Source organism: Thamnophis elegans, chromosome 12, assembly GCF_009769535.1.
Source record: "Thamnophis elegans isolate rThaEle1 chromosome 12, rThaEle1.pri, whole genome shotgun sequence".
NCBI classification, from domain to species: domain Eukaryota; kingdom Metazoa; phylum Chordata; class Lepidosauria; order Squamata; family Colubridae; genus Thamnophis; species Thamnophis elegans.
Genome location: NC_045552.1, coordinates 35,621,123 through 35,639,356, shown reverse-complemented (window position 1 = coordinate 35,639,356; position 18,234 = coordinate 35,621,123). Strand labels below are relative to the sequence as shown.

The following is an 18,234-nucleotide window of genomic DNA, read 5'->3' as shown; positions in this document are numbered from 1 at the left end:
CTCCAGCACAACGAGTAACCCCACCCAAAATACCATGCCCTCCCTCCCCGTTTCATGGCAGCTGAAGCAACAGCAAAGCAGAAGCTGACAGTTACTTCTTGTTCTGTCCTCGGGTGCTTTGGAGAATAGGTTGACCCCCTCTTCTTTGTAATATTTCCTCAAGTATTTCCTTCCTTAGACTAGAGATACCCATATGCACAAGTGATCCACCTGGTCCTGTGATTTAAATTTATCTAGAGTGGATGGGTGTTCTCTTACAATTGTCTTGCCAATTTTGATTTATGTTCCTAAACTGTCTTTTATGGTGCTGCTTTTGGTATATTGGGCTATTTTTCCCCCTTTTGCATGAAGATAGATACAAAGAATGAATAGCAGTTCTGCTTTCTCCCTGCTGCCTGTCACCTCCTTGTCATTTTCTCCCAATATTGGATCAATCATTTCCTTGATTCTTTTTTTCCCCTCTTATTTTTTACGACCACCCTGATTTAGTGCAACCATCCTGATTCCTTTTTTAATCTCATCAATTTTTGGTACCATTTACCATGGTACCTTGCTGGATGAATGGTTTCTTGTCTTAATTGGAGAAATGTTTAAGTACCATCAAGACTAATTTAACTTTAACTTTTAATAAATTTATATGCCGCCCAATCCCATAGGACTCCGGGCGGCTTACAGAAAAAGTTAATATAAAGAGTTAAAAATAAGGAAACAATTTAAAAAGAAACAATTTAAAAAACAACACACCATACACTCAATCTGGGTGGGGCTGGACCTCATTCCTGGAGTCAACAGCCCCAGGCCTGCCGGAATAGCCAGGTTTTAGTGGCTTTACGGAAGGCCGAGAGAGTGGGGAGGGTCCGGATCTCTATGCGTAGGTCGTTCCACAGCATTGGAGCAGCTACAGAGAAGGCTCTCCTCCGAGGAGCCGTCAGCCGGCATTGTCCGGTTGACGGCACCCGGAGAAGGCCCAGTCTATGAGTTCTTATCGGCCATTGGGAGGTATGTGGCAGGAGGCGGTCTCCCAGATATCCAGGTGCTAGGCCATGTAGAGGTTTAAAGGTGATGACCAGCACCTTGAATTGTGTGTGGAGACCGATCGGAAGCCAGTGCAGCTCGCGGAGGATAGGTGTAATATGGATGTATCTAGGTATACCCATAATCCCTCGCGCGGTTGCGTTCTGGACTAACTGTAGTCTCCGAACACTTTTCAAGGGCAGCCCCATGTAAAGCGCATTACAGTAATCGAGCTTAGAGGTGACGAGGGCATGAGTGACCATTCAAAGTGCCTCCCGGTCCAGATAGGGCTGCAACTGGTGCACCAGGCAAACCTGGGCAAAAGCCGCCCTGGTCACAGCCGACAAATGATGTTCTAATGTCAGCTGCGAATCCAGGAGGACAGCCATGTTGCGGACCCTCTCTGAGGGGTGTAGAATTTCACCCACCAGGCTAAGGGATGGAATATCTGGACTATCCTTGGGAGGCAACATCAATAGCCACTCGGTCTTGTCTGGATTGAGTGCAAGCTTCTTTGCTCCCATCCAGACCCTGACAGCCTCCAGGCACTGGCACATCACTTCCACCACCGCTGAGTTGGCACGGGGTAGACAGATACAGTTGAGTATCATCCGCTGATGGTATTTGATCCCGTGCCGGCGTATGATCTCACCCAGCGGCTTCATGTAGATGTTAAATAGGAGGGGGGACAGGACCGAGCCCTGTGGCATCCCGTATTTAAGGGGGCCTAGGGGTCGACCTCTGTCCTCCAACCAACACCGACTGCGACTTGTCTGAGAGGTAGGAGAACCATGTAAAACGGTGCCTCCCACTCCCACCTCCTGCAACCGCCGCAGAAGGATACCATGGTCGATGGTATCGAAGGCCGCTGAGAGGTCAAGAAGCACCAGGATAGAGGAATGTCCTCTATCCCTGGCCCACCAGAGATCATCGATCAGCATGACCAAAACAGTTTCGGTGCCGTAACCAGGCCTGAAACCCGACCGAAAAGGGTCTAGATAATCTGTTTCATCCAAGGACCGTCGGAGTTGAAAGGCCACTACCTTCTCAACAACCTTCCCTACAAAAGGGAGGTTGGAGACTGGACAATAGTTGTTAAGGATAGCTGGGTCCAGAGAAGGCTTCTTAAGGAGGGGTCTCACCACCGCATCCTTCAGTGGGTGCGGGAAAGATCCCTCCCGTAGAGAGGCGTTAACAATCATCTGGAGCCAGCCTCGTGTTACCTCCCTGCTGGTCGAGACCAGCCAGGAGGGACACGGGTCCAGTAGGCAGGTGGAGGCACTCACCGCTCCCATGGTCTTGTCCACTTCCTCAGGAGCGACAAGCTGAAACTTGCTCCACAAAGTCCGATCAAGGCCCTCCTTCGGCATCTCCGCAGGAACTGTCCAAGTGGAGTCCAGGTCCGTCCGAATCTGAGCGACTTTGTCCGACAGAAACTGAACAAATTCCTCAGCTCTACCCTGTAAGGGTTCTCCTGCATCCCTCCCTTTCAAGAGGGAGCGAGTTATCCTAAACAGGGCGGCCAGGCGAGATTCTGCTGATGCAATAAGAGCGGGAAAATGGGCACATTTTGCCGCCCGTATCGCGGCAGTCCTAATAAAGGCTCTTAGTTGTCTTCGGTCGGATTCGGAGTTACTAGCCCTCCAACGTTGCTCTAGGCGTCTCTTTTGGCGCTTCATCTCCCGGAGTTCCTCGGTAAACCAAGGAGCCCTCCTGGATCCACTGCCGCGGAGAGGCCGCAAAGGCACAATCCGGTCCAGTGCCTCAGCCGCCGCTATATTCCAAGCGGCGACCAAGGACTCTGCCGGGTTGTGTGCAAGGGAGTCAGGTATCTCTCCAAGTGTCGTCTGAAATCCCAAAGGGTCCATCAGGCGCCTGGGGCGGAACCACTTAATCGGCTCCCCCTCCCTGCAGTGGGGGAGTGGTTTCCGAAAGTCAAGCCTCAGTAGAAAGTAATCTGACCATGACAAGGGTGAGATCTCTATGCCCTTCAGTTCCAGATCACGTCTCCACTGCCCTGAGAGAAACACGAGGTCGAGCGTGTGACCCGCTGTATGAGTCGGACCCTGAATTACCTGGGTCAAGTCCATGGTTGTCATGGAAGCCATGAACTCCTGTGCTCCATCTGAGCATTCGCCAAGAGATGGCAGGTTGAAATCCCCCAGTACTATCAGTCTGGGGAACTCACCACCAGTCCGGCTACTGACTCAAGAAGCGCAGGCAGGGCTGTTGTAATGCAGCTGGGAGGTAGAAACAAGCCCACTTGACCCCCTAGGTCCAGCTTCACCAGAAGGGACTCATACCCAACTGTCTCCGGAGCAGGGATCCCACGAGGAACTAATGACTCTCGGATGATGGCAGCCACTCCCCCCCACCTTAGCTGGTGTCGTGGTTGGTGGAGCACCTGAAACCCTTCTGGGCACATTTCTGAGAGGGGGACTCCTCCCTCGTGGCCCAGCCTGGTTTCAGTATTACATGCCAGGTCTGCCCCCACGTCTAATATTAAGTCCCGGACGAGGGGAGCTTTATGAATCACAGACCTGGCATTTAGCAACAGCAACCTGAGATCAGGGCCCTGACATCTCTTGCCACCTGGTTCTAGAGTTGAGCTATCAGGGCCGGAAGGAGGGATCGTTGTGATGTAGCGAACCCTCCTTCCCCGGTAATGGCTAGCCCTGTAACTCCTGGGCAGAAGGCTGCAAGTTACAGCCCAACAGTCACATCTGACAAACAGAACTCTAATCATAAAAACATTCTTTCTGACTATTTTAATGGCTGCCAACTGGGCTCTGCCCTCCCCAGGCTAGCCCTGCGCGCAACCCCACAAGGGCAAAGCGGCGCCTCCCACCTCCCTTCCCCCCTGGCCCAAAGACCCCACCCTTGCACATTCCCCTAGCCTGCCCTGCCCCAGGGGCAGCCTGCAAAGCAAAAGCAGCTGCACCCCAGCAGCCCCTCACTCCCCCCTCTCTTTCTGGGTTTCCAAACGGCCTCGCCTCCTTGGCAGAGAAGCTGTAGCGCACAGCCCTCGCCTGCGGCCGCTCTTCCAGCCTCAGGTGCCCGGAAAACACGCCGCCCCACCATGCTACACACCAAGTCCACCCACGGCAGAGGAGGACACACCCCGCTGCCCCCACTTGCATTATCTCCCCTTTCAACACTTCGGATCTAGGAAGGACCTGCTTTGTAGTCATAACCTCTCATCCAACCACAAACCACTCCGTACAGGACACAAACGTGTAAATGATGGGCAGCTACTGAATCTCCCCTGGAGCCTCTTTGACAGGGCAGGGACCAAGAGGCTTTTGCATGAAGTCCACCAACCTCCCTCCATACCAGTGGTGGGATTCAAATTTTTTTACTACCAGTTTGTAGGCGTGGCTTGGGAGTGGCATGGCTTGATGGACGTGGCAAGGGAAGGATACTGCAAAATCCCCCATCCCTCCTGGTCAGCTGGGGCTTGGGAGGCAGAGAATAGATGGGGATGGGGCCAGTCAGAGGTGGTATTTACCATTTCTCAAACTACTCAAAATTTCTGCTACCGCTTCTCCAGAACCTGCTGAATGTCACCACTGAATTCCATACCCTGTTGGGGCAAAAGGAGACTGTGAGAAGCTGGTAGATTGGGCTGGGAGTCGAGGTGTGTGCAGGAGGGGTGGGGTGGGGGTAAGAATATTGTTTGGGGACAACATATAGTATGGTGCACTGTTTGCTGTTACTGTCATTTTGTTGGCATTTATATTTTATTGCAAGACACTGACCTATCCAGGATGTTATACCCCAGATGTGTGTCCGTATCAGTCTCTTCAATAAACAAGATAAAGAGAAGGTGTTACCTCTGCGTGATCTCCTGTTCAAAGACAAAATCAGGACAAAAGACAAAGACAAAAGCTAAGGAGAAATTTGTATTCATTCCAGGATAGCTGGCTGGGAAGGGCAGAAGGAAGAGAAAGGAAAAGTGAGGGATATATTTTCACCTTTCCTTCGCTTTTGATTATTTTTTCACTCCAATACATTAATAATACATCACCCACCCTCCATGCACTGTTGGGGTGAAAGGCGACTGGGAGAGGAGACGGCAGGAAGCCATAGATTGGGCTAGGATGAGACTGGGTGTGGGGGAGAATTGTTTAGGTGGCATATTCTTCCTACTCCTGGAGGACAGCAGAGAGGAGAGGCAGGAACTTCCTGGAACCATGTCATTGGTGCTAGGGGACGGGAGAAGAGGGTGAGATGCCAGATTGAATGCTGGCACCAAAAGGAAGCAGCCTCTTCCTTCCATTTCTGGGCTGGCCAAGATTCCTCTCCTGCTTCTTTGCAAAGGGCGAACGGGAGCTTCTGAGGGTTCTTCGTCAACCCTCTTTAAGCTGACCCCTGCACCGTCTGCCTGTGGTTGATTACTTCTGCCTCAGACAATAACCTGGTTAGGCTTGGTGGGCTGTAAGAAGGCAGCTCTTGCCTAATGCAAAGGTGGTTTAGGCCTGGTTATATGCAAATCCAGCTAATTTTGGTTGGTTCAAGATTCTTCCCTGGGATCGGTGTCATCAGAGCAGCTTGCTGTCCAACTAAATTAAATTGATAAGACAAATTGAGATGGGATTGGAGAGATGGAAGAATTTGCAATTATCTTTAATAGGAAGAATAGCAACAATTAAGATGAACATTTGACCAAGATTGCTGTTTTTATTTCAAACAATCCTGATACAGTTAGAGAAAAAATATTTTGAAAATCTCAACAAAATAGTAGTGGCAAGGGAAAAAAGCAAGAGTTAATCTAAATGTGTTACATAATGCAAAAATTAGAGGAGGGTTTGGGTTACCGAATTGGGAATTATATTATCAAGCAGCAGTGTTATCATGGATGAAAGAATGCATTGTACTGAGAAATTATTAACATTAGAGGGACATGGCTTAGTTGGGTTGGCATGCCTTCCTATGGTATGGGAAAAATAAAATACTTGGTTATTTTCAAAGACATTATATAAAAATGCTTTATTAGTAGTATGGGAGAAAGTTAGAGAAAAACACTATTTGAAGATATAGGCTTTCGACAATGGAAGCGTTAATACATTCAAATATTATTAATATGGGAAACATTGGTAGATATAAAGATATTTTGACAGAACAGGGGGAACTTAAAAAGAAACAAGAATTAGAAAAACAAGGGATTGACATGTTTTGGTATACCCAATTGCAGATACAATCTAGATATGAAAAAGATGCTAGATTATATGGCTTCCATATGGAGATGACAAAATTGGATGAGATACAGGAACAGAGGCGCGAATGATTAAAAAATTGTATAGTGATTTACTGCATATTAAATTAGAAGAAAAATGATAGTGTGGGCAATTTTTTTTGGATATTCAATAGAGTTAGATAAATGGCAGCAACTATGGGAACGAAATTATAAATTAACAATGGCTACTGCATATAAAGAGAATTTGTACAAAATGTTTTATAGATGGCACATGTGATCTGAAAGATTAGCAAAAATGATTAAAGACAAATGAACCAAATGTTGGAAATGCCACCAAATGCCAGGGTCGTATTATCACATGTGGTGGACATGTATAAAATCAAAAAAATACTGGACAAGAATTCGAAGGTGGTTGGAGAAGATGAGGCAGCAACATATTGACTTAAAACCTGAATTGTTGGGTATCTTACTAGGGAAATTTAGTAAAGAAAATGCATATTTGATTATGCATGTAGTAACTGAGGCTAGAATTGTATTTGCACAAAACTGGAAAGTTGAAGAAATCCCCAAGATGAGAATGTGATTAAGAAAATATTAGATTGTGCAGAAATGAGTAGATTAACACTAGCAATTAAAGGAAAGGAAGAATCTGGGTATTATAATATATGGGGGTTATTTTATCATTGGTTAGAAAATGAATATGGATAAAAATATAAAATTAAATAATTTAGGAAAAGAAATGTTATAACATGAGATATGTTAAGTGTAATGCTAAAATAAGATGTATATAAAGAATTTGGGGGTAAGCTATAACTATTATGACACAACAAAAATTTAGACAACATACTGATTAATGAATGATGAAATGTTTGTTTTAAAAATAAAAATCTTTTACAAAAATAAGATGGTTTAGGACTGGGTATGTGCAAATCCAGCTAATTTTGGTTGGTTCAAGATTCTTCCCTGGGATTGGGGTCATCAGGGCAGCTTGCTGTCCAACCCAAGGCTCATCCAGGAGTGACCGCCAGGAACCGCAGTCGCCCCATCAGCTGAAGCCTGCTCTGTGGATTTTATCCTCCCGGCAGATTTTACCAAGGGTGAGCTTCATTGGTGGGCAGTGGCTCCAATCTGGGCCCTCCTGCGATTTATGGTTTGGTCTGCATGTTCGACTTGCCATTTGTTTCTCTTGCCTTTGGAGGCAGCTTTAAGGTTCGGCTTGTTTTATGTTTGTGAACCAAGCTCACTCCTGGGCAAGAAACCATTGTGGGGAGTGGGCAGGCTGGGTAGTCAGTTTAGATGGTTGGGGACTTTCTGGGGGAAGAACACAGAGAAGTTATTGGGAACACCATTTAAACTTGGTCTCTCTGTGGTCTTTGTACCTTCTGCATCGGCAAAACAGCACATCAGGGTTTAACAGAATAACAAAATAACAGAGTTGGAAGGGACCTTGGAGGTCTTCTAGTCCAACCCCCTGCCTTGGCAGGAAACCCTATACCATTTCAGACAAATGGCTAGCCAACATCTTCTTAAAGACTTCCAGTGTTAGAGCATTCCCAACTTCTGGAGGCAAGTTGTTCCACTGATTAATTGTTCTGGAACTGTCAGGAAATTTCTCCTTAGTTCTAAGTTGATTCTCTCCTTGACTAGTTTCCACCCATTGCCTCTTGTTCTGCTTTGAGGTGCTTTGGAGAATAGCTTGACTCCCTTTTCTTTGGAGCAGCCTCTGAGATATTGGAACACTGCTATCATATCTCCCCTGGTCCTTCTTTTCATTAAACTAGACAAACTCAATTTCTGCAACCGTTCTTCATGTGTTTTAGCCTCCAGACCTGATCGTCGTCGTTGCTCTTCTCTGCACTCTTTCTAAAGTCTCAACATCTTTTTTACACAGTGGTGACCAAAGCTGGATGCAGAATTCCAAGGGTGGCTTTACCAAGGCCTTATAAAATGGTTTAGCTCAGGAAAAGAGGGTTCGCTCCCAGGAGGAATCCTGGCCGGGTATTAAAACTGCCCAGAAGCTGGTTTCCTTTGGCTTCAGGCATTGGAACTCCAGCCTCTTGGTTCCTTGGATGGCAGCACTGCTCAGGCCACAAGGGTGCTTACACTTTGGGGCAGGAGGGTGTGTCCAACCCATCATTTGTGGCGGAGCACAGTGTATCTCAAGGTGCTGCAGGAATAACAGAATAACAGAGTTGGAAGGGACCTTTGAGGTTATCTAGTCCAGTGTTTTTCAACCACTGTGCCACGGCACACTAGTGTGCCGTGACATAGTGTAAGGTGTGCCGTGGGAGAATTACTTTATATATAGTCAATATAGGCACAGAGTTAATTTTTTTTAACGTTTTCTAATGGTGGTGTGCCTCGTGATTTTTTTCATGAAAAAAGTGTGCCTTTGCACAAAAAAGGTTGAAAAACACTGATCTAGTCCAACCCTCTGCTCGAGCAGAAGACCCTGCACCATTCCAGACAGACGGCTGCCCAGTCTCTTCTTGAAAACCTCCAACTGATGGAGCTCCCACGGCTTCTGAAGGCAAGCTGGTTGACTGGCAAGAAAATGTCTCCTTATTTCTAGGCTGTTCCCATTCAGGGATCCGGAAAGAAGCCGCGGTCCTCTCCCAGCTGCACCCCCCCACCCACACGGCCAGCGCTCAGCCACTCCCGCGCTTTCTTCAGCAGCGTGCGCATGCGCGTCTCCCTGCTGTCTGCGCTGCCCCAGGGGGGCCCTCCAGAGGCGGCCTGGCACTACATTTCCCGTCGCGCCGCGCGCTCGGCCGCCCTCCTCCAGGCGCCGCAGCCGATCCCCGAGCGAGCGAGCGATCGAGCGAGGGAGGGGACGAACGGGCGCGCCCGCCAGGCCCGCTCAGCCGAGCGCCGATGCCGCCGGGCCCGGCCCGCAAGGGGGGCCGCGGCGGGGATGGCGCTGTCCAGGGGGCTGCGGTGCTGCCAGCAGGTCTTCGGCTGGGTGCCCGTCCTCATCATCGCGCTGGTGGTGCTCTGGTCCTACTACGCCTATGTCGTCGAGCTCTGCCTGGGTAGGAGGGCGCAGCGGGCGGAGGGGCCTCCCGATCCATCGTCCCCAGCGTTGTGGGGCTGCTACAATTCCCATCCTCCCCAGCCTGGGCTTCCTCAAGGGCCCCTTCTCCAATGGGCCTGGGCTACAGCTCCCCCGGCTGCCTTCGGAGAGGGGGGACTGAGGATGATGGGCACTGGAGTCCCAGGCTTCTGGGGGCTTCCCTCGCCTGGTTGCCGGAGGGGGAGGATTTCGGGGGGGGGCTAATTCCCAGGTGGGAGTAGCACTGCAACCTCCCTCCAGCGCTTCCAGGAGGGGGGGGGATCGCGGAGGTCGCTGCCGTCTTGCTGTGCCTGGACAGGTCGCCCCCCCCCAAGCTTCCCCAAGCCCCCCCCCCCATCTCCTGCCCTGGTGCCTCCGCAGCCTTTACCTCAAGGCGCCCCAAGAGAGGAAGCGTCTCCCGGCTTCCCCTCCTTGCCTGGCACAAGAGCAACTATGTAGCGCAGGTCGCTGCTCGCCCAGCTGCCTTGAAGCCGTCTCCGCCCGCGAGGTGGGCAAAATCCAGCAGGGAGGATGCTTGGGGGGGGGGTGTATCTGTCTGGGACTTCCTTTCCACCCTGGAAGCAGAAAGAGCAGCTTGCTGACCGGTTGCAGGCGGTTGCTTTAAGCAGCGAGGGTGGGGAACCCTCATTGGCCTTTTATACATCCGAGCTAGGCTGGGTTCTTTCTGAGTCATATATCTGGGTAAATGCGTGTTTGTTTATTTATCTGTATTTATTGATGTTTTTGTCGTGTTTAGTGTGTCTCGGAGGGGGTGACCCTTTGAGGGCTGCGTGGAACGACGCTTCACGTTCATATGTGCCGATGGGTGGAGGTTTAAAAATGACAATAAAGTTATTCTTAAGTCTTTTGACTTGTGGACTTCAACTCCCAGAATTCTGGGAGTTGCAGTCCACGAGTCATAAAAGGGCCCTGGCTCCCCACTCCTAGCACAAAAGCCAGACTAGCCTGTCTGGGATCCCCTATGGGAGCCTTGGATTGGGGGAGCCTGCTCACCTGACTTCGGCACGTCCCCCTCCTTGAACCATTGCAGGGGCTGTGCAAAGAGAGCCAACAGGCACCCATAACCGGATTGCACGCTTAGCGGATGGGGCTGCGATCCTGCCTCGGGCACTGTTGGTAAGAAGCGCTTCCAATCTCTTGTGGAAGCTGTTTGTTTCTAGGAGAACCTGGGAAAAAAGGTTGCTGCTGCTTTAAGCATCTCATTTACATTAAGGCCATGGTGTGCAAGCTCAGGAATTTTAAGTTGTGTGGACTTCAACTCCCAGGATTCCCTAGTCTGGCTGGAACCAAGTTGGTGGTCTTTAGTGAAGGGACCAGTGGTAGGTTGCAGGTGGTACACCCCAGTATGGGCGTACCGGTGCCTGCCCGGAGTACCAGATATTGTTCCGATATGGTGCTCTGGAGGGCCCACCCGAGCTTCTTACCTGTATTTGAGCTCTTTGGCGCTTCCGTGCATGCGCACAGAGTGCACGGCGCCTGCACAACATTCTGCCGAGCAGCTGGAGTGTTGTGGAGGTTCACGGAGGCGTCACAAGAGGTAAGGACGCATTAGCATGCTGCGCGCGTTCATGTGGTAGACACCGGGGCCCGTTGCAACTGTACCGGTTGCATTGGGATCTGGAACCCACCACCAGAAGAGACGCTGTGTGAGCATTAGGGCAAAGGCATTTCTTCCCCACTTTTTTCTGAAGGCTGCCCAGGGCAATTTGTTTAGGGTGCCATAGGAACACAGGCAATCCAGGAACTTTCTCACAACAATCTGCTAATGTAGCTCAGTGGGATGGTCAAAAGCATTATATAGAGTGGGTGGATTAAATTGGATGAGAACTTTGTTAAAACTACTTGGTGAATTTGGGGCCGGTCCCACTTGATTCTTAAAAACTAGATCCTGCGGCATCTAAAAAGGTTAAACCGTGGCAACTGGACCCAAGTTTATTAAATTGAGACGTTTCATTACTCATCCAAATAACTTCTACAGTCAAAATGAAAAATTTAAGGCAGAGAGTTGTTGGTATGGACTCTTGCCATACCAGCTGCAGGGGTTTCTCCCTAAAATGTATTGCAAATGTAAATCATCCAGGCCAAAAACATCTCAAAAGGTTAAATCATGGCAACTGGACCAAAGTTTATTAAAACCTCTGGAGTCTGCAGGCTCTGTTTAAGCCTTTTACTCCTGACCTTGGAGTCCTTCAAGAGCCCCCCTCCCCCTCTACATTTCATCATTCAGGAGAGAAAAAATAGATATCCCCAACTATCCCAGCCCCTAACCCATCAGAAGCGAGTTCTGTAGGTGAGATATCTGCAACATAATTCCATCTTCTGTTGTGACTTGTTCCTTTGTGTGGCCTCCTAGATAGAACAGAGCAAAAATCAAAGTGGTATTAAAGCTCTTAGTTTCCAGAAAATAGCTCACCCCTTTACATAACAACCCTGATTGGAGAATTGGGAGAGAAGGTCGGCTGCAGAGGGGCTTCATCCCAGCCACCAGCAGGTGAAGCCAGGACTTGAAATCAAGGATGGGCTTCCTAGAGGACCAAAAAGCCCCCGGGGAACTCTAAAGGTAGAAACATCCCTTTCTCTTCAAGGGGCTCCTGGAGTTGATGACACCAGAGAGGAACAATGCTATCAACCACCAGCCAGCCTTCATTTAAGGAGGGAAATGGTTTCAAAGCAAGTGTGAGACACTCCATTTACCCGGGAATTTAATGCAGCTGGTGGTTTGTTAAGAATCCCATAGATTCAGTTAATTAAAACTGAATCTGAATCATAGACACACAGAAAATCCTTGAGTTTTAATTTGCCTCCAGGTCAGTTTTTCCGATTATGTGTGCATGCACATACACACTGCCCCAGAAAGCTTTGCTTTGCCACGTTCATTTACCTTGGCAAACAGCAGTGTGGGCAAGCCTGTGTCTTTCTTCGTGCGTGCGTGTGTGTGTGTGTGTGTGTGTGTGTGTAGTCTGCAGAGGGATTCTGCGTCTTAGCAGAAGTGACCCCTATAATACTCCTAAAGGGTAAGATGAAGGTGCAGCGGTAAGGTTGCCTCCCGGAAGTGCTTCCTACCTGATACCCAAGCAAGGAATATGAACAGGACTCCTAGTTGGGTGTCTGGTGTCCTTCTGTCTTCAGAGCCCAAACGCCACAAAACAATGTAAAAATTAATAAACGGTTGCAGAAGGGCCCTTCTGGAAGGACAGTTTGCTTGAACTTGCTGTCTGCTACAACCATCCTTTCAGATACTTTTTTTTTTTAAGTGAGGCTGTATCTTGAAGGTTTGGCAGACGGAATATTCAGCCTCAGGACCAAGGGAGGTTGAGCCCCTTCAGGAGTTCGAGTAGTCACAGAACAGAGTATTTGGAGATGATGATGAACACCAACAGGACCTCTGGGCAGCTGACTCAGCCGCAGAAAGATTCGCACAGAATTCCCTTTAAGAAGGTTATTGATAAGGTTACAGAAATTTCTGCAATAAGATTGCGTTTACTTTAGAATCATAGGATCCTAGGGCTGGAAGGGACCTTGGAGGTCTTTGAGTCCAACCCCCAGCACAAGGCAGGAGTCCTTCTGTCATCCTGGACCAAGGAACGTCTAATCTTTTTTTGAAAACCTCCAGCATTTGACATTCTAAAACTCCGGGATGATCCGTTCCATTGTTCTCACTGTCAAGAAATCCCTCCTTAGTTCCAGGTAGGATCTTTCTTGAACGAACTTCCACCATTTCCTCTTGTCCTGTCTGCCTTCTGGTGCGATGGAAAATAGGTTGACCCTCCCTTCTCTGTGACAGCCCTTCAAGTATTGGAAGGCCGCTATCAAGTTACCCCTAAGCCCTCGCTTCATAGATGTACCTCATCCTCTTAACCATCCATCCTATGGTTTGTCTTGTCCTCTTCGTTGCTCTTCTCTGTACTCTTTCTAGGGCCTCAGAATCTTTTCTCTACCATGGTAACCAGAAGTGGGAGCAGTATTTCAAGTGTGGCCTCACTAGTGCAGTAAAAAAATGGTACTATCACTTCCCCTGATCTAGAACCCACTAGATCTTTCAGTTCTTTCAGGCAGATCATTTTGCAGTTTTTAATACCTTCCAAACCCCGAGGAATTTGCAGGTGGCTGCTGTTTTCCCAATCATCTCCTGAACCTCAATTTGTCTATGAGAGATAATTGCAGGTGGAGGTCAGTGCTTCCTTTCTCATTGCACTCATTTTCCCTCGGCTGTTTCTTTGCATCCAGTTTTTTCTGTGTGCTACTGCATTATTTGATTATTTGGAAATAAAGAATCGGTGGATTCCTCACCAAGCCCTGTCATTCAGCCACTCCTGCTTTCCATCATTCTTCACAGCAGGCTTCGTGGATGTCTGGTTCCAATTGGAGTCCCAAAGTCACCTGCATAGCCCTGTATTGAGCAATGCACGGATGAATGTTCTGATTCTGTGGGTATTTTCATGATGCCCTGTGATTATTCAGGTAAAGCCGTGATCATTCATGGCTTTTTGCCCTTTCCTTCAAAAAGAACATCCTCATACTAGCACTCAAGTCCTTAAAGATGCTGGCCGCTCTTCTGTTTAAATACTCTGTTTAGTCCTTGAGGATCTTCTTCTCAGCCTAATTGTTGTGAGGATAAAATATGAGCAAATGCCTAATGAAAGAATCTGTAAGAAACGAAATATTTGTAAACATACAATGCTTTCCTCTCTTCCAGTTTAGAGGAAGCGTAAGCATTTTGCTTCAACTTGTTACTGCACATGTGCTCACCTTCTTTTGAGGAGAGGAGGACTTTAAAAACAGCTTTGATTGAGCAGGGCAAGTGATTTTTGCAGTACAGCAGCTGTGACACAGCAGAAAACATGGTTGTTTTTGACTTCCCTTCTTTTGCCTGGAAAGATAAGCCCTCTTGGAATGAATGGAAGCTCAGTCCAGGTAAATGTGGACAGGTGTGAATGTCTTTGAGCTGGTGTAAAAACTGATTTACAGGTAAGCTTAAGGAAGCAGGCAGGCAAATGAGTTAGATCCTAGTTGAAGAAGGAGCAAAAGTTAGATGTGATCTATAATTATAACTGCTATTTTTATTTATTAATATCATGTGCCAAACATGGTAGCTAATTAAATAGATGTAATCTTTTAAAATCATCAAATTCAGAGGGAAAGAGAGACAGTTTTAACCTCATTCATGAAAGTAGAAGAAGTGGAAGAGTAGGGTAGAACTTCCAAGGAAGGTTTTAATAAATCTGCAGCAGATCAGCAACCAGCTCCAGCTCCACTTGAATTCTCCCCAAGTTCTCATCCTTCCCATGAATGAACTTGTTGGAAAAGAATCTTGCTTTAGTCTAGCAAAATTCTGTTCATAGGCCAACAACAACAAAGTAATTAGTAACTCCACATATCATTCTTGATTCTTGGGCCATTTCAGTTATAAGGATAATAAATCAAGTGAATAAGTGAGTATCAGTGAAGTGGAATTAATAATATGATTTATGACACATAAAGAAAAATTAATTTCAGACAAGGCATAATTGCAAGCATATTTCTTTGTGGAAACCTTGATAGGTCATTTGAAATGTCCTTATTTTCTCTTTCAGTGACTCTGACAAACTCTGTAGAAAAAGGTACGTGGATATTTATTATATCTGATCTTTATACTTTGTTCTGCTCTAGCTTGCTTTGCAGTCACCTACAATGATAATCCAATATGATTATCCCACTATTGACAGAAATAGAAAGGGATTCATTGATGGGAGCTTTCCACTGCGGTTGAGGTTCATGGAAATGCAAAGTGTCCCCAGGCCTCGCCTGTAATAAGACCTTGTAGGAGAATCTAAGTTGTATTCAACTAATTAAGGAAACATGCAAAGAAGAAGCTGGGCCATGGGGATCTAGTTTCGAATTGCTTGCTTAGTCAGGAAGTTTCAGCAATTGATTTTTATTATTTTATTTTATTTCATTTCATTATTTTTTATTTTATTTTGTTATTTTATTTTATTATTTTATTATTATTTTATTTTATTATTATTTTATTATTTTATTTTTTTATTTTATTTTATTTCATTTCATTTTTTTATTTTATTTTATTTTATTTTATTATATTATTTTTTATTATTTTATTATTTTATTTTATTATTATTTTTTTATTTTTTATTTTTTTATTTTTTTATTTTTTTATTATTTTATTATTTTATTATTTTATTATTTTATTATTTTATTATTTTATTATTTTATTATTTTATTATTTTATTATTTTATTATTTTATTATTTTATTATTTTATTATTTTATTATTTTATTATTTTATTATTTTATTATTTTATTTTATTATTATTTTATTTTATTATTATTTTATTTTATTATTATTTTATTATTTTATTATTATTTTATTATTATTTTATTTTATTATTTGTTTAATGCATTGGCTACCCATCTTACTACAGGGAAGCTCTGGGTGGCTTTCATAAAGTTCAGCTCCCCAATTCGGTTGAGTGGGAGTCTCAGCCGTTTTGGGCTTGGGAAAGGGTTCAATTCCCTTCCTCCATCGTCCTTTTCTTGATGGAATCCATGTCCTCTCCCCCTCCCCCTCCCTCTCCCCCAGCAGTTTGTGTTTGAAAGGGATCTCAAACTATAGCATTCCTTTTTTGTATTCCTGGCCAGTTGAAGAAGTCAACACTCATAATATAGGGACAGGTGGCGTATACATTTCAATAAATAAATAAACCAGGACTCAACATTGATTCTCCCCAGTCTTAAGCATAGAGTCCCTTTGAAAGAGGTTTATGTTGTCTACTGTGAAAGTCAAGGATACTATTAAAGGATTAGCAGCAAAAGGGGCATTTCTGCTTCCTTGCTTAATGCTCCCCTTCTTCTTCTTCTTTAGTGGCCTATCTCACAGTATTCCATATCATCTTTATATTCTTCATATGGACGTATTGGAAGTCTATATTTACTCCTCCACTGCAACCGGACAAAAAGGTAAAACTCAGGGATTTTATAAAGGAACTAACCAGATATGTGACCTTCAACTCCCAGAATGAAAGTTGGTTCATATGTCTGGAGAGAATGTAGTCTGGAAAAGGCTGAAATAAAGAGAGAAGATAAATTTATTGAATTTTAATTTTAATTTTAATAAACTTATATGCCGTCCAATCCCGAAGGACTCCGGGCAGCTTACATAAAAGACAGTTTAAAAAGTACTAAAAAGTTTTAAAAGAAATAAAAAGAACAAAGCAGGTTAAAACACAACACACTCAACCGTAGTGGGGCTGGACCTCACTCAAGAGGTCAACAGCCCCAGGCCTGCCGGAAAAGCCAGGTCTTAATAGACTTTTTGAAGGCCGTGAGAGTGGGGAGGGTCTGGCTCTCCGGGGGTAGATCGTTCCACAGGGCCGGAGCAGAAGTGGTGTGTGCACACCTTCAAGAATAATCTAAATAGATGTCTCATCATAACTTTAAATCTGCCATCATGGTCAGAAAGCAAGTGGATCAGTTTGGGAGCAGCTACAATTACAGTGGTATCTCGGTACTCATTAATTGTTTCCAGGAGGCGCGACGAGTTCCAAAAATGATGAGTACCAAACAGATTATTTCCATAAGGAATAATGTTGTGACTCCAACAAGTTCTAGCTTATGTGTTATGTACTGGGACAAAATTCTCATGTCAAAATGTGTTGAGTACTAAATTCAATGAGTTTCAAAGCAGTTGAGTACCAAGTTCCACTATATAAAGCATGGGGTGCTAGATCCTGAGATAAATCAAATATCTCTATAGGGTCTTTGGCCAGCCTTTACAATAAAAAGAATACAGTAAAAAAGAGAAATAGTTTAACACAGCAATTTGTTATTGAGGAAGGGGAAGAAATAATGGTACAATAAAAATTCTGTGCAACTGTATTACAGTGCAGATATTTGGCCACTCGATACATGGGTGTGGGATTAGCATCCCTTAAAAATTATAAATGCGAACATTCTTGTATTTGGAAATGCCTGGGGTGAGAGAGCATGTCTTGGGGCATCCTAGAAAGGGCACCATAGAGGAGACAAGCAAGAGTTTCTTCTCCCTGAATCCACAAGGGCAGAGTCTCTGTGAATAAGAAGTCTGTGAAATCTTTCCCAGTTGAGCTGATGGGAGGGCAGAAATAATCGGAATGGCTTGGTCAGGTTTTGCTGTATTTTAATTGTGGAATCAGCATCTTGGTAACAAAAGCGTAAGGCTGTCTGGTGGACACCAATAATTGGATTAGACTCAATAATTCTAATTGATTAGAATCAAGAAGATTCTAGCAGAGGGAAATGGGCAGAGAAGTTGAATGTGATCCTGCTCACTCTTCTGAACTGACATTAAATCTGCATTTATTATGTTGCCTGGTGTTGTCTGTCAATGGCTAATTTTTTGGACGCACAAAGACACATCTGGGTCTCTGAGCAGCTCTGTTCCTAATGTCAGGTCTGCCATCACTTAAATCTCTAAGTAGTAACGATCCTTGGCTCTATTTGTTGAGAAAAGGTATAGTTTTATTAGAAGTCAAGTGCATGGCAGTAGTTCATAGCCAGAACTGGAGAATCACTGGCCAAAATCCCTTAGTTCAACTTTTCTCTCCCATTAACTGCCTCCCACTGCTGATTCCCCCCATGACCAATCAGGTTCCAGCAAGACGTTTTCAGAATGGCAGCTTCCTTCTTCTCCCAGAAGGCTCAGGAATTCTGGGGGTTGAAGTCCACAAGTCACAAAGGGGCCATAGTTCCCCACCTCTGTTCTACAGCCATGCATATTTCACTCTCTTCCTTCTACTTCCAGTTCCACATGTCGTATGCCGACAAGGAACGCTATGAGGATGAAGAAAGGCCCGAGGGCCAGAGGCAGATCCTCGCAGAGATGGCCCGGAAGTTGCCAGTTTGTACAAGGACAGGGAATGGCGGTGAGTTTCTAACATGGCATGGGCAAGGTCCACCTATGCAGCAACCCACACTGA

The 18,234-nt window shown here is 45.7% G+C and overlaps 1 protein-coding gene across 1 annotated transcript in view; it reads left to right on the top strand.

The window, feature by feature from the left end:
• The first annotated feature begins 9,062 nt into the window (after positions 1 to 9,062).
• The window catches only part of ZDHHC15 (zinc finger DHHC-type palmitoyltransferase 15), a 32,054-nt gene continuing 22,882 nt past the window's right edge, over positions 9,063 to 18,234 (top strand). Inside the window, exons 1-4 of the mRNA XM_032228265.1 lie at positions 9,063 to 9,243; positions 14,858 to 14,884; positions 16,143 to 16,237; positions 18,060 to 18,180. Of these exons, the coding sequence (XP_032084156.1) occupies positions 9,126 to 9,243; positions 14,858 to 14,884; positions 16,143 to 16,237; positions 18,060 to 18,180 (361 nt within the window). The 5' untranslated portion in view covers positions 9,063 to 9,125. The remainder of the gene's footprint in view (positions 9,244 to 14,857; positions 14,885 to 16,142; positions 16,238 to 18,059; positions 18,181 to 18,234) is intronic.